Source organism: Hordeum vulgare, chromosome 3H, assembly GCF_904849725.1.
Source record: "Hordeum vulgare subsp. vulgare chromosome 3H, MorexV3_pseudomolecules_assembly, whole genome shotgun sequence".
Classification (NCBI taxonomy): domain Eukaryota; kingdom Viridiplantae; phylum Streptophyta; class Magnoliopsida; order Poales; family Poaceae; genus Hordeum; species Hordeum vulgare.
In genome coordinates this window covers 485,524,843-485,536,968 of record NC_058520.1, presented here as the reverse complement: position 1 = coordinate 485,536,968, position 12,126 = coordinate 485,524,843, and the positions used below count along the sequence as shown (strand labels likewise).

The 12,126-nt window shown below is 47.9% G+C and overlaps 1 protein-coding gene across 2 annotated transcripts; it reads right to left on the bottom strand.

Annotated features, from left to right (window-relative positions):
* Positions 1-283: 283 nt before the first annotated feature.
* On the bottom strand, positions 284-2,915 carry LOC123444405 (probable hexosyltransferase MUCI70). 2 transcript variants are annotated; one of them, XM_045121104.1, is made up of 6 exons: positions 2,580-2,915; positions 1,871-2,117; positions 1,627-1,765; positions 1,390-1,545; positions 839-1,115; positions 284-726 (listed from the first exon to the last, which is right to left on the bottom strand). In XM_045121104.1, the coding sequence occupies exons 1-6, from the start codon at positions 2,866-2,868 to the stop codon at positions 473-475; spliced, it is 1,362 nt and encodes a 453-aa protein (XP_044977039.1). In that variant the 5' UTR covers positions 2,869-2,915; the 3' UTR covers positions 284-472. The 2 variants fall into 2 exon arrangements, with proteins under 2 accessions (XP_044977039.1, XP_044977038.1); XM_045121103.1 differs by having other exon boundaries at positions 1,627-1,803; positions 1,891-2,117.
* Between the last annotated feature and the right edge of the window lie 9,211 nt (positions 2,916-12,126).

Here is a 12,126-nt window from a genome sequence, read left to right as displayed (position 1 = left end):
CTAAAGAAAAGCTAAAACAGCGTTACCTAAAAAGAAGGGCTAGATATTGTCCCAGAAAAAGGGTTTCCATAGCATGGTTGGAACTTTGAACAGATGACAAAAAGTACATTAAGGTAGATCTGCATCTACTTGTGGACTACTGATACCCAGTTTGTAACAATGTAAAACATAGCAAGATTTCTGATTTTCATGGATATGATTGCACATGAAAAGTAGAATATTTGGAGGTAACGTTCCTTCCAACCAAAAGAAAACGTGATTTGTACAGGTAATAATGTCAACGTACAGAAAAGGAACAGCTTTTGACGTGTATCAGGTGCAAGTCCGTGTACAACAAAGTCATGATGTTTCTCGAGGAGAAAATCAAAAGAATAATTTACAACAAAACTGTGGATCAGGACAAGTGTAAGGCTAGAACCACATAAACCAACGGTTAGTTGACTGTCCGCAGATGAACGAACGAGAAGAAAGGTCATGCCGCAGAAGAATCTGAATTCGTCTGTGTAAGAGGTTTTACTTTCCTTGTGTGACCTAAACTGTTCACAAGGTCCCTTCGAGTGCACACGGGAAACATGTAGATTCCTGGCATGTTTAGACGCCATAGTACATATGGAAAACTGAGTTGATCCCGAGATGTGAAACGAACAACTTCATTGAACCAAGCACACATGAAATGATTCGTCAATGGGGTCAGCTCCCTCACAATGATAGAAGCTTCAGCCAAAGCTGAAAGAAAACAAAAATACTAGGTCATATCCATACCAACCATGCTTCAGCAGAAACTAAGCTGGAGAGAAAACCCATGTGCAAGTTAAATTAGTCAAAATCAAATGCCAACCTTTTAATCCATGTAGTCTTTTTCCGTCAGGCATTCTGTCTTGACGATACTGAGTTAGCTGAACCTTTACTTCTTCAGGGGTAGCCTTGTTTTTTTGTACAATCGCTTTCCCCTCATCATAAATGTTAGTCCGTGCTCCATGTTCAGAAATAGCAAAGGTAGAGTTTCTCCTCCAAAGAAGTGCTTCAAGCACTCCTATTGGATCTCTTCTGAATTGGTATTTAGAGTCTACCCATATAGAGTAACTTGCTTCCGGGAAAAGTCGGTGGGTCAACATCTGCAAAAATGATGCTATGAATTTTACTACCAGAATGTACATAGTTACTCAATCCTATATGTAAATTAAGGCAAAAACACAAATCGGCAGATTTAACGGCCAAGCCGTTTCCATTATGAGGGGGCATAACCGAAGTATTATCACCAAATAAAAGAAATAGTGAATATGGTTTACACTTTACAGAAAGGCTACCTTATTAGGTCAAATCCCACATGAGCTAGTATTTTGAGGATATGGAAGCTGGCACAATTGACTATAACATCTGCAGATTTACCTTTGGTATCTTTCCATTTAAACGTTGGTCCACAAAGGGGAGATTCTTGACAACAATGATACGCCACCTTCCTATCTTTTCATTGTCGCCAGTTAATTTTCCTTCAGCTTCTTGAGTTGATAACGTGACCTCATCCCAGAAAGCCACATAGCAGACCTGCTTTATCATAAGTCAATCCATCACATGAGATGGTTTACACGGAATCAGCATTTCTGAGAATCCTAAATGCTCAAATACCTTTCCAATAGAAGAATTGACCATTCCAATAGGTTGATATAGATCATCCCCACCACCGAATGCGCAGGTAGACACGACAACTTTACAAGTTCTCATGTATCTGACATCATCATCAGAAATTTTGAAGCCACCATTGTCACTGTAGAAACCACAGTGCACATTAACAGTCTCATTCACCTGGAGAAGTAGTGAAACACATTAAATAGGTCTAAAATGGCATAGGTTTGTTACCGCAAAACAGTACATGTTAGTCAGCATTAGAACCTTGAAGCTCTCTTCTCTTTCAGAAACTGTCTGGAATCCTGTAAACAAATTGAACCTGGTAGCTTCTGCATGCTGCAGTAAATAGGTAGAGTTTGCCTCAGAGTGGTGTGAGTCATAGTCGTCGTCATCAGTTTTGTATATGATCCTCTTGACCACAGCATCAAGTCCCGAGCCTTCGTGAAATGCCAAATTTTCTATACTTTTCGGGTTAAGAAACTTCAGGCACGCTGTCACATCAAGAACACAAAACTAACCAAGTCATTATTTTGTCCATAATCCAATAACAGTCACTGAGCTAAACAAATTTGGAATTATATGTACTCCCAGATTTTTTATAACAACTTTATTAAACTATGGACATGCGATTTGAGTAATCAAGTTCCAAACATTGGGTTTGTATAAGAAACTAAGAAGACTATCGAGAATCACAATCCTATTAAGGCCATATCCCAATGTGCACAATCTGCTAAATCCAAATCTCCAGCTGCCATGATATATCTAATGGTCTGTGCAAAAAAGTAGTCTAAGACACCTCCATAATCTCAGCACATTCTGCAACACAGCACTCGAATTATCGGATTCCTACGAAAGCCGACGCTTACAGTGCAATTTCTCGAATCTGGGAACCACAAGAGCACGGGGAATTTGGGGACCGACAAGAATAGATCGAAAGAAAGTACGGGACTCACGCTCGCGCACGCCATGTACGAGGCGCGTGGTCGGGTCTAGGCGGCCAAGGCTGCTGGATACTGGCGGGGCGGGGCTGGGAGAGGCACGGAGCCGCGAGGCCTCGAAGAGCAGCAGCGCGACGGCCGGGAGGAGCAGGAGGATAGGCCACCACCGCGCCACAAGCCGCACGGCGCGCTGCCCCAAGCTTCGCACCACCTTCCGACGACCGGCGCGGGCACGCCGGGGCGCCGCGGCGCCGTCGTCGTCAGATACTGTGATGGAGATGCTCCGGATCGTCGACGACGGCATCGGGGGAAGCGGTGGTGGCGAAGTGGTGGCGCAGGTGGGTTTGCCATTTACTGGGTGGGCTTGAGCTCACTGGAAGCTGGTATGGGCTGGTTTGTGGTGTGGTGCCTGGGCCCTGGATCCAGCTCATATCGCCGGCTTCATTTTGACCGCCGACGTCACCCTCGAGAAAAAAAAAAGAGGTGCCTAGGTATCATTCCCCTACATCTCGACTAGGATTCTCTAGTCCTCCGACGGCAGGTCAACGACTACTCTCACTCATACTACTTGTCACGCCTGTAATTCAGTTAAATGAACCTGAACTTGCAGCGGACTGAAAGTGCACAAGTGCAACAACCATTGGGCCAAGGCGTTGTAACTCGTAAAGGGGGCCATGTGGCCATGTAGTACTTAACTATGTGAAGACGCTCTCGCAAGGATATGGAATTAGGTCAAGACACAATCCCCTTCCTCTCTGAGTGCTCTCATCACCTACCTTCCCTTATCTCGTCCTCACCTCCTCTCTTTCGACCCCCTCGGCGTCGGGACACCATAATCTGGTAATCAGAGCCATTCCCAAAAATCCACCCACCCACCCCCCTCCCCGCGGCAACAATCGTTGTCGCCGCCGATCTCACACCCTCTCGATCGTTAGGTAACATCCACCATGTCACGTGAGAGCTGCTGCGGTGAGCTCACACAAAATCGTGCTCGGGGTTCGATTCGATTTGGAGCGAGACGACGCCGCCGCCATCGAAACCATCGGCTCAAACACGTTGCATCTTGGACTCTACGTCAGAAACAACAAAGTAGTTGAAATTCTTGCTCGAGACAGTGATTCGTCGCCTGGATGATGTCGGCGTTCTAGGAACGGGGGTACCCAGACCTGCCTGCCTCCGGCCCAGGGTTGGCCTACTTCATCAACACAAGATAGGCAAGGAACAACACCACCTTGAACAAGGCCCTCGTGAGGGGACAAGCCTCACGAGGAGGAGCGACATCAAGATCCGTAGGGGGGCCTCCTCAGGACCCCTCCGGAGCGACGAATATTTCAAGGCAAAATCGGGCCACGGGAGTCAAGGATGATGCCATGGAAGGGCAGGCGAGCAGCAGATGGCAGGACGGGACAATTTCCCTTTTGGTCCAAAGAAGGTGGGAGCAAATCAGGACTCCAAAGGCATCTTCTAAAGGTTTCCCTTCCGGTGCAACAAGACCCTGGTCGCCCGCCGGCAAGACGGACGTATCCCTGCGCTCATCTCTGCGGTGCTGGCAGCGGTTTTGTAGACGAAGACCACTTTTGACAGGGGAAAGCATGTTCCCTTGTCTCCCACTAAAACTGGCAGTTGTGGGATCCCTTCCCGCCTACGATAAGGGTAGAGGACCCTAGCCTCCACTATAAATTAAGGACAGTAAAACCGCACCACATTCCAGCTCTCTCACGCATTCATGTTCCTGACCGTCAGATTTCGTTGATAGACTGTTGCTGGTTCTCCTATGCGCCTTCCCTCGTGTGTGAGCTGCTCTTGGGCCGACTGTCCTATGGGCAGCTACTCCCGAAACTAAATCGAGGCCCTCTCGTTCACCTGTACCCTGTAACGTCCGATCCCTGATGAAGGGCCATCCAACATTTCCTCCCATTCCCTATCCGACCGCTCCTCTCTCTCGTTCCCCAATCTCTCCTCTCTCGCACTACGTACGTTGCGCTGCCACCGTTGTTGGATCGCCGCCTTCGTATACGCTTACCCTCTACTGCCCTCCTTCCCCCGTCTTCCCTAAAGGCGCAGCAGGGAGCATCTTTTTCTCGAGCCGGCGGCAAGCTCCATCCTAGATCGGTGGCACACTACACCTTTGAAGCATGTGTCCTGTTTTTCAAGCCATATCTGGAGTCCTTGGGAGCGCCGTCGCCAGATCCACTACGTCGAGCGTCCAGCCTGAGGTACGTGCACACGGCGGATCGGTTTCAATTGGAGCCTCTCGGTTGGTAAGGGGTCAGGGCATGCATCACTTCGACAGGTTCGTTCATGTGCAATCACCAATTTATTCTACATATGATTTCTTTATTTACAGATCCTATGTAGATGTCTATAGAAGGTGATCAGTATATTAGAGACTTCAAGAATTCTGAATTGGAAGTTGTCAAACTTGAGTACCCGGATTTCGTCGATCCAGATGAGGATCCTGTAAGTTGTATTTAGTTCATGTGATTTGTTGCCCAAACTCATCCATATACAGACATCATGGACTGATTGCTTAACAATTTATTTTAGGGGGGAAATATACAATTCATTGTTAAAACGGGGGAGTCACGGCTTGGCTAGGTTACACGCGGAGAGGCTAGCCGGGCTACAAAGTAAAAGCTCCCTGCTTCTCGCATGGCACAACGCATACCGATTAGATTGATGTGGGCTGACGCTCGACTCTTTGTCTGTTTGACAGGCGAAATAGTTCCGATGTGGTCTGAATGAAGTAATCAATCTTCATTCTGTGGACGCACTTATGGTGGATGATGTGTGCCACTTTGCCAGCAACGCTTAATGTTGTAGGTGACTTTCTGTTTTCTTCAGTTTACAAGCCTTTGTATGTGTATATAAGCTTCCTCACCTAGCACTCTCCCATCTTTCTACTCTGGCAGCATGGTTCTTGGCTAGGTTACCCTCTATCTACCTTGTTTATTTACTTTATGAACCCTTCTTCCCCCGAATGATTACGGTGTTCTAATATCCCACCAATCCTTATTTTGTGCAGGTGGTGTTCGTACTGGCTGCAGCCAATTATTGATTCGGGTAAATCTTGGAGACTGGTTCTGGCATTTTGATGTGGGAATGTTTTGTTCTTCAATATATGAGGGCATTGGACAGGTTATTACTAGCGCATTTGGGGAATTTTCAGTTTCCAGTCCACGATGGATAGCAACTACTAATTTTGTTCTAAAATTCACTATTTTTCTATTTGGTTTTCCAGCATGCTCCAAGTTAAATGGATTTGTGCGGACTCTCAAAAGTAAATGATTGATCAAGGCAGATAATTACCAAAGCTAGAGTACCAATTCTGATGATGTTTGATCTTGGGAGTGGCTTCTATTGTAGTATACACATCCATATAGAAAAATGGGGAAGTTAGCACAACATTGTTGGATCTATGCCCTAAAAAGATATCCATTAGGTATATTTCTATATTGGAGGTTATACTGGTTATTGGTTTGCACAGTGTTTTCAATTTAAAATCGGTAAATTTTCTAATAATAACTCTCGTGTTTTCGAACAAGGTACTCTAATGGCAGGAAATCTAGCAGCCACAAGGTTGATGAAATCAGGTACTGTAATGTGTTTGTTATTTTCCAGCCAACAGGACAATGTTCGTTGTCCTGTCTTAAACATGAAAATCTAAAACGCTTTGTTCTTAGAGTTCCTGTGTTAAACGAAGAACGTGTGCAGCGGAAAACTTATTTGGAATTTTTTATTTTAAAATGATTATCAGGGGAAGCTCCTAAGAATGACTACATGTTCCAGTTCCTATTTTCTGTTATGTCTTCGGAGCATACAGAAAGCTGACCAGTGAGTATATATTTTCTCCAAGAAGCAAAGGTAAAATCTAACTAGAAGAAGGCATGTTTTTAATAAACACCACTGCACCTAACCAGGTTACTGGATTTGCTTTACATTGTATGTGTTCCTGTGGTCTCCACCGGATGCGTTTATGGATGCTAGGTCAATTTGTTTCCGGTTATCCACTAACCTGGGACACACCAGACAACTTGTTCGCCTCTTAGAATCAGACACCACACAGCGTTCATTCTGGCAATTTGCAAATGTTGATGTCCATTCTAAGCTTTACATAGAGAACTCCCTTGAATTAAATAAATTGTAATTAGAAATAAGCTCATCATAAAGGAGGATCTACACCTAGCAATTTTATTTCCGTAGATTGAAGAAATAGCTAAACAACTTGGTTTTTGTTTAATATGTGTGTATACTGTTTGAGTAGTTCTTGCTATTTTTATGAAGCATCACTTCTTTCTTTGTTCATTTATGGAGCTTCCTTCAGTATGTAGTGTAGACACAGCTTCATTTCTTGGTGCATACATTTTCTGCAGACGACATCTCAAGCACTTCTCAAATAAATTATAATTTATTTATACAGGCTGGTGCTGATGCGAATAAAATATACTATGTAGGCATTACTTGATGGCAGCAATAAACAGTGTCATATGTGGTATGACGAAGTCCTTCCTAGAAAATATTCTTGGTCAAGTGAGTTACCGAGTCTTGTATTGTTTCCTCCTCTGCCTTTGTGATCCACTTTTCATGTATTTTCCATGTAAAAATAATTTTATGTGGTTGTTTCAGGGATACTGGAAGAGGGGGTGTTGACTATTGAGGTCATTAAAATAAACTTCACTATCTGGATTGATAAAGTTGAAATTTTGCCTTACTTCATGCATTATAGTTTACATTTTCATAGAGGATTTCACGTTTATTACCAGTGTTGATGCTTTATTTAGCATGACCTGGATATTTCATGTTCATGTATTTCGGTCTACTACTACATATATCATATTTCCTTAATTTCAATGGAAATAGTTTTACCATCTAAAACTTCACACCTCCTGCAGACTTCTAATTTTATGCTTGTGAGTATCAAAGAAACAAAAGTTGTCATTTTATAATTTTGTAGGTTTTCACTTGTCTACAAGCTACCAATTGAGCATAAAACAGAGATCCAGCTATTGTTCTCTTGTTTCTAACCAAATTGGTTCTAATGCACGATTGCGGTGGTCATGGTGCATGTAGTTGTCTGTGTAGCCGACTCAGGATGACACATTGCTTCTTAAAGTTTAGTGCTATGACTTGGGAAGTACCAATCCTAATTTTGTATCAGTTTGATTTGTATTTTGTGATTTTGTTTTATCATAGCTTGAAGGTGAGCTCTGCAAACAATTTATAGTTATTTTTAAGATCCAGTTCCGCATGATACATATTAGCACACCAACCATTTGAATATACGAGTTTGATTGAGAAATATGCACTATGTCTATCAGTTTAATATTGTTCACAATTTATTACAAATATTACCATATGTCTTCTAAGTATCTACAAATAAGGCGCATAACAGGCCCACTGAAAATGATTAAACTTCCATTCCGCATTCACCTTTGAGAAAGAAACAATAATTTTGCTGAAAAAATAACTACATATTTTTACATAATTTTCAAGCATTTCATACTACATTCAAAAAGGACGGGCGCTGCAACGCGCGCCAACAAATGATCTAGTAGAGAGGATATGATACTTCAGAGGTGGATCGGAGGATCACAACCCTAGAACAACACACCAATTCACTTGGCCTCCGGAGGCACAAAAGCACTGTACTATTTCGTTCATCAACCTCCCTGAGAGGCAATCCACCAAAGCAGGAGTAGGGTTTTACGCTTCGCAGCGGCCCGAATCTGGGTAAACTGTTGTGTTCTGTATTCTCCCCACCTTCGAGTGAGTTCTTCGTCGTTCCTATTGATTAGCGGGCTAGGCGGGGAGAAGCAGTGAGGAACCTACGCACACGCCCCTGTGTTCGAATCCTTAGGGTTTTGCGGAGCCCGAAATTCGACATTTGGCGCGCCAGGTAGGGGGCGTGTGGAGGCTTTCTTCCAGCTTCCTTCGTCCCAGACCGCTACACCGATGGACGACGACCAACCGGCTTCTCCGAGCCTCGTCGAGTTGATCTCCGACCGCCACGTCGTAGTGGCTGGAGGCCCGCCTACCAGCGTCGCGGGACCAGGCGGCTCGTGCCAGGCCGTCAACATCGTCTCCGCCATGACGGCCACCTGTGCCACCCAGGCGCATGGGGGCTTGGCGGCGGCCCGGGCACCTGCGGTGCGTCGCATCGACTTGGGGGACCTAAGCGCACATGATGCGTTGTGGATGGCAAGAGAGATGCTCCGCCAACGACCGACTCCAGGGGGCTTCGACGCTTGGGCAGACCACATCATGGAACTAACCGCCATCGCCCATAAGACCATCCAGCCTGGTAGATCTTGAAGGCCACAGGTGCCGAGCGTCGGGGGCTCACACTGCGTGCCGGACCCCGAACCTGCAAGCTTCGGGGTCCTGCCCGGACTGGGCGAGGTCGAGAGAGATGCGCTCCACGTTGCCCTCCACCTCCTCCAGACCGCAGCGACCGACCCAGAAGCGCACCACACCGACAACCACCAGTGACGAGAAGCCAACGGTGGGACGACCGACATGCACGCTGGCACGCGTCACCAAGACCAGGTCGCCTCCTGAAAACCCGAGGCGAATAGACAGGAACGCTCCCTTCGACGCAGCTAGCAGAGGGCGGAGGCGATGGCGCAGGCGAATTACAACCACGGAGACACGAGGGACACCAAGGAGGGAATCAACATCGGGCGGCGCCAGGACCAGCCCACGGTGGCAACAGGAACAAGCGACTCCGCGTGGAGGCTTATCGTAGGAAGATCTCCGAGCAGCACAGCAGGGGGGATCCCCCTCCACCGCCAAGAAGAGCCGCCACCGTCGCATTGATGGCCGGTCGCGGGGGACGAGCGAGCGCCTACATGGAGCCGTACGTGCCAGAGTACGCGGTACTGCCTGATCCCCTCGACGAGGAAGAGGGCGTCCCCCCGAGGCGCCGACCCACCTCAGGAGTGAAGGGCGCAGGGGGCTCCACCCTGGACCGGGCCCAAAAGGGGCCTGGATAGGGGACACCCTCAAGCCGCGGGGCGTGGCACCAGCTATCTTCCCCATGGGAGAACTACGCGAGGCCGAACTCACGGGCTTCGGGAGGGCAAATCGAACACCCCCACGAAACGCTAGCCGCACGGATCATCCGCGGCGACCAAGATTCAGGCGCGGGCGTCGGGGATCGAGCCCCGTGAGGCATTCTTGAAGCGCAAGGAGGCTTCAAATATTCTGCGAGGTAATTTTTTGGATTTACTGCCTTAAGGAGTGTCTGCTCACCGTAGGGACTCCAACTACCTAGGGCATACCCCTGCAAGTCGCTCCCTTTACAATTTTTGTACGGCCACTTGGCAACCTAACCCACTGCTCTAGTGGTGTCGCGGCAACCGCCCTGCCATAATGCACCGCCCCATCGCTGGAACTGGGGAGCCCCGCGGCCCCTCAGGATCGCGGTCAACAGGATAAAATGAGAGTCGCTTGAGCGTCCAAGGGGGCTCCGGGGCATGGTGCTCTAGGAGCCTTACCGGTCACAAGGCCACCTGCCACCCTTTATATCTTCCACAAACATTCGGTCGTTATCAAGGGTGTCAGGGCTTGACCCCGTAGCTACGTTCGTTCAGTCGGTCACACGCAACGACGACCGGGAAATGTGCACGACTGGGTCCTGGTGACGCAGATTTGCTTGAGCGTCAAAGAGGGACTGCTCAGCATCGCGCCTCAAGGGCCTTACCGGTCACAAGGCCGCCTGCCACCCTTGATATCGTCCACGGATATTCGGCCGTTATCAGGGGTGGCAGGGCTTGACCCTGTAGCTACATCCTTCAATCGGTCACACGCAACGATGGTTGGGAAATGTGCGGGACTGGGTCTCAGCGACGTAGAGCCGCTCGAATGTTAAAGGGGGCTCCTGAGCATCGCGCCTCACAAGCCTTACCGGTCACAAAGCCACTTGACCACCCCGGTGCCGCCCACTCTCGGTCGGCATAGGGGGGTGTAGGGGCCTTGGCTCGTGAGGCGCCTCACGACGGCAAGGATATGTGCGGGACTGGGACCTGTCAAAGTAGAGTTATAAAAAGCCCTATAATAGGCCTCCCGGGAAGGAGCGCAAGTACGCAAGACCCGCATCGACTCGTCGCACCTCTGCATCGTCCTTCAATCCTTCCGGAACCTACTTCATCCCGTGACACTCTCACATAATAATGAGCCGAGGCTGTATACGCCCAGGCCCCCCGAGGACGCAGAAGGGGTCCACCCCATGCCTAGTGGAAGACCTTAGCTCCATGTTGGGTACAACACAGTCCCCAATGACTCTAGAAGTGTTGGAGAACGTTGCATGGGAAATAAAAAAAATCCTACGCACACGAAGACTATCATGGTGATGTCCGTCTACGAGAGGGAGATCACATCCACATACCCTTGTAGATCGCTAAGCGGAATCGTTAATAAATGCGATTGATGTAGTGGTATGTCTTCACGGTCCGTTCCACGAACCATCCCACGATCCGTCTCGTGATTCGTCTCGATCAAGTGCCGAACGGACGACACCTCCGCGTCCCGCACACGTACACCCCGATGACAATCTCCGCCTTCTTGATCTAGGAAGAGGGGCAAGGAAGTACATGAGTTCTCCGGCAGCGTGACAGCGTGCCGGTGATGGTGATGATCTATTCCTGCAGGGCTTCGCCCGAGCTCCGTAGAAAACCGATCTAGAGGAAGAACTACGAACTAGAGGAGAAGGGCATCACGTGGAAAAGTTGTGTCTCAAAAGCCCTAAACCTCTAGTATATATAGGAGGAGGGGAGAGGCAGCCTTGCCGCGCCAAGGAAGGCCTCCTTGGGTCGGCCGAAGTGGGGAAGGGAGGAGTCCTCCTCCAATCCCACTTGGATTAGGACTCGTTCCTTATTTTCCCACCTATTTTGGATTTTCCACTTTTTCCTTACGGGCTTTCCTTGGATGACTTTGTCAGCCCATTATACCTTATTGCACATCCAAAAAAACCCACCTGAACCCCTTGGGGCGTTGTCGGCCCACCCAGTGGGTCTCCGGAACCCATTCGTCACTCCCGGTACACTGTCGGCAATGCCTGAAAACCTTCCGGAATCCAAACACCAACTTCCTATATATCAATCTTCATTTCTGGACCATTCCGGAAACGCTCGTGACGTCCAGGATCTCATCCGGGACTCCGAACAAAACTTCGGTCACCAACACATATAACTCAACTATACCAAAACGTCACCGAACCTTAATTGTGCAGACCCTACGGGTTCGAGAACTATGCAGACATGACCTGAGTCACTCTCCGGTCAATAATCAATAGCGGGACCTGGATGTCCATATTGACTTCCACATATTCTACAAAGATCTCTATCGGTTGAACCTCTATGTCAAGGATTCATATAATCCCATATGTTATTCCCTTTGTCCTTCGGCATGTTACTTGCCCGAGATTCGATCGTCGGTATCTCTATACCTAGTTCAATCTCGTTACCGGCAAGTCTCTTTACTTGTTCCGGAATACAAGATCTCATAACTAACTCCTTAGTCACATTGCTTGCAAGGCGTGTTGTGATGTTGTATTACCGAGTGG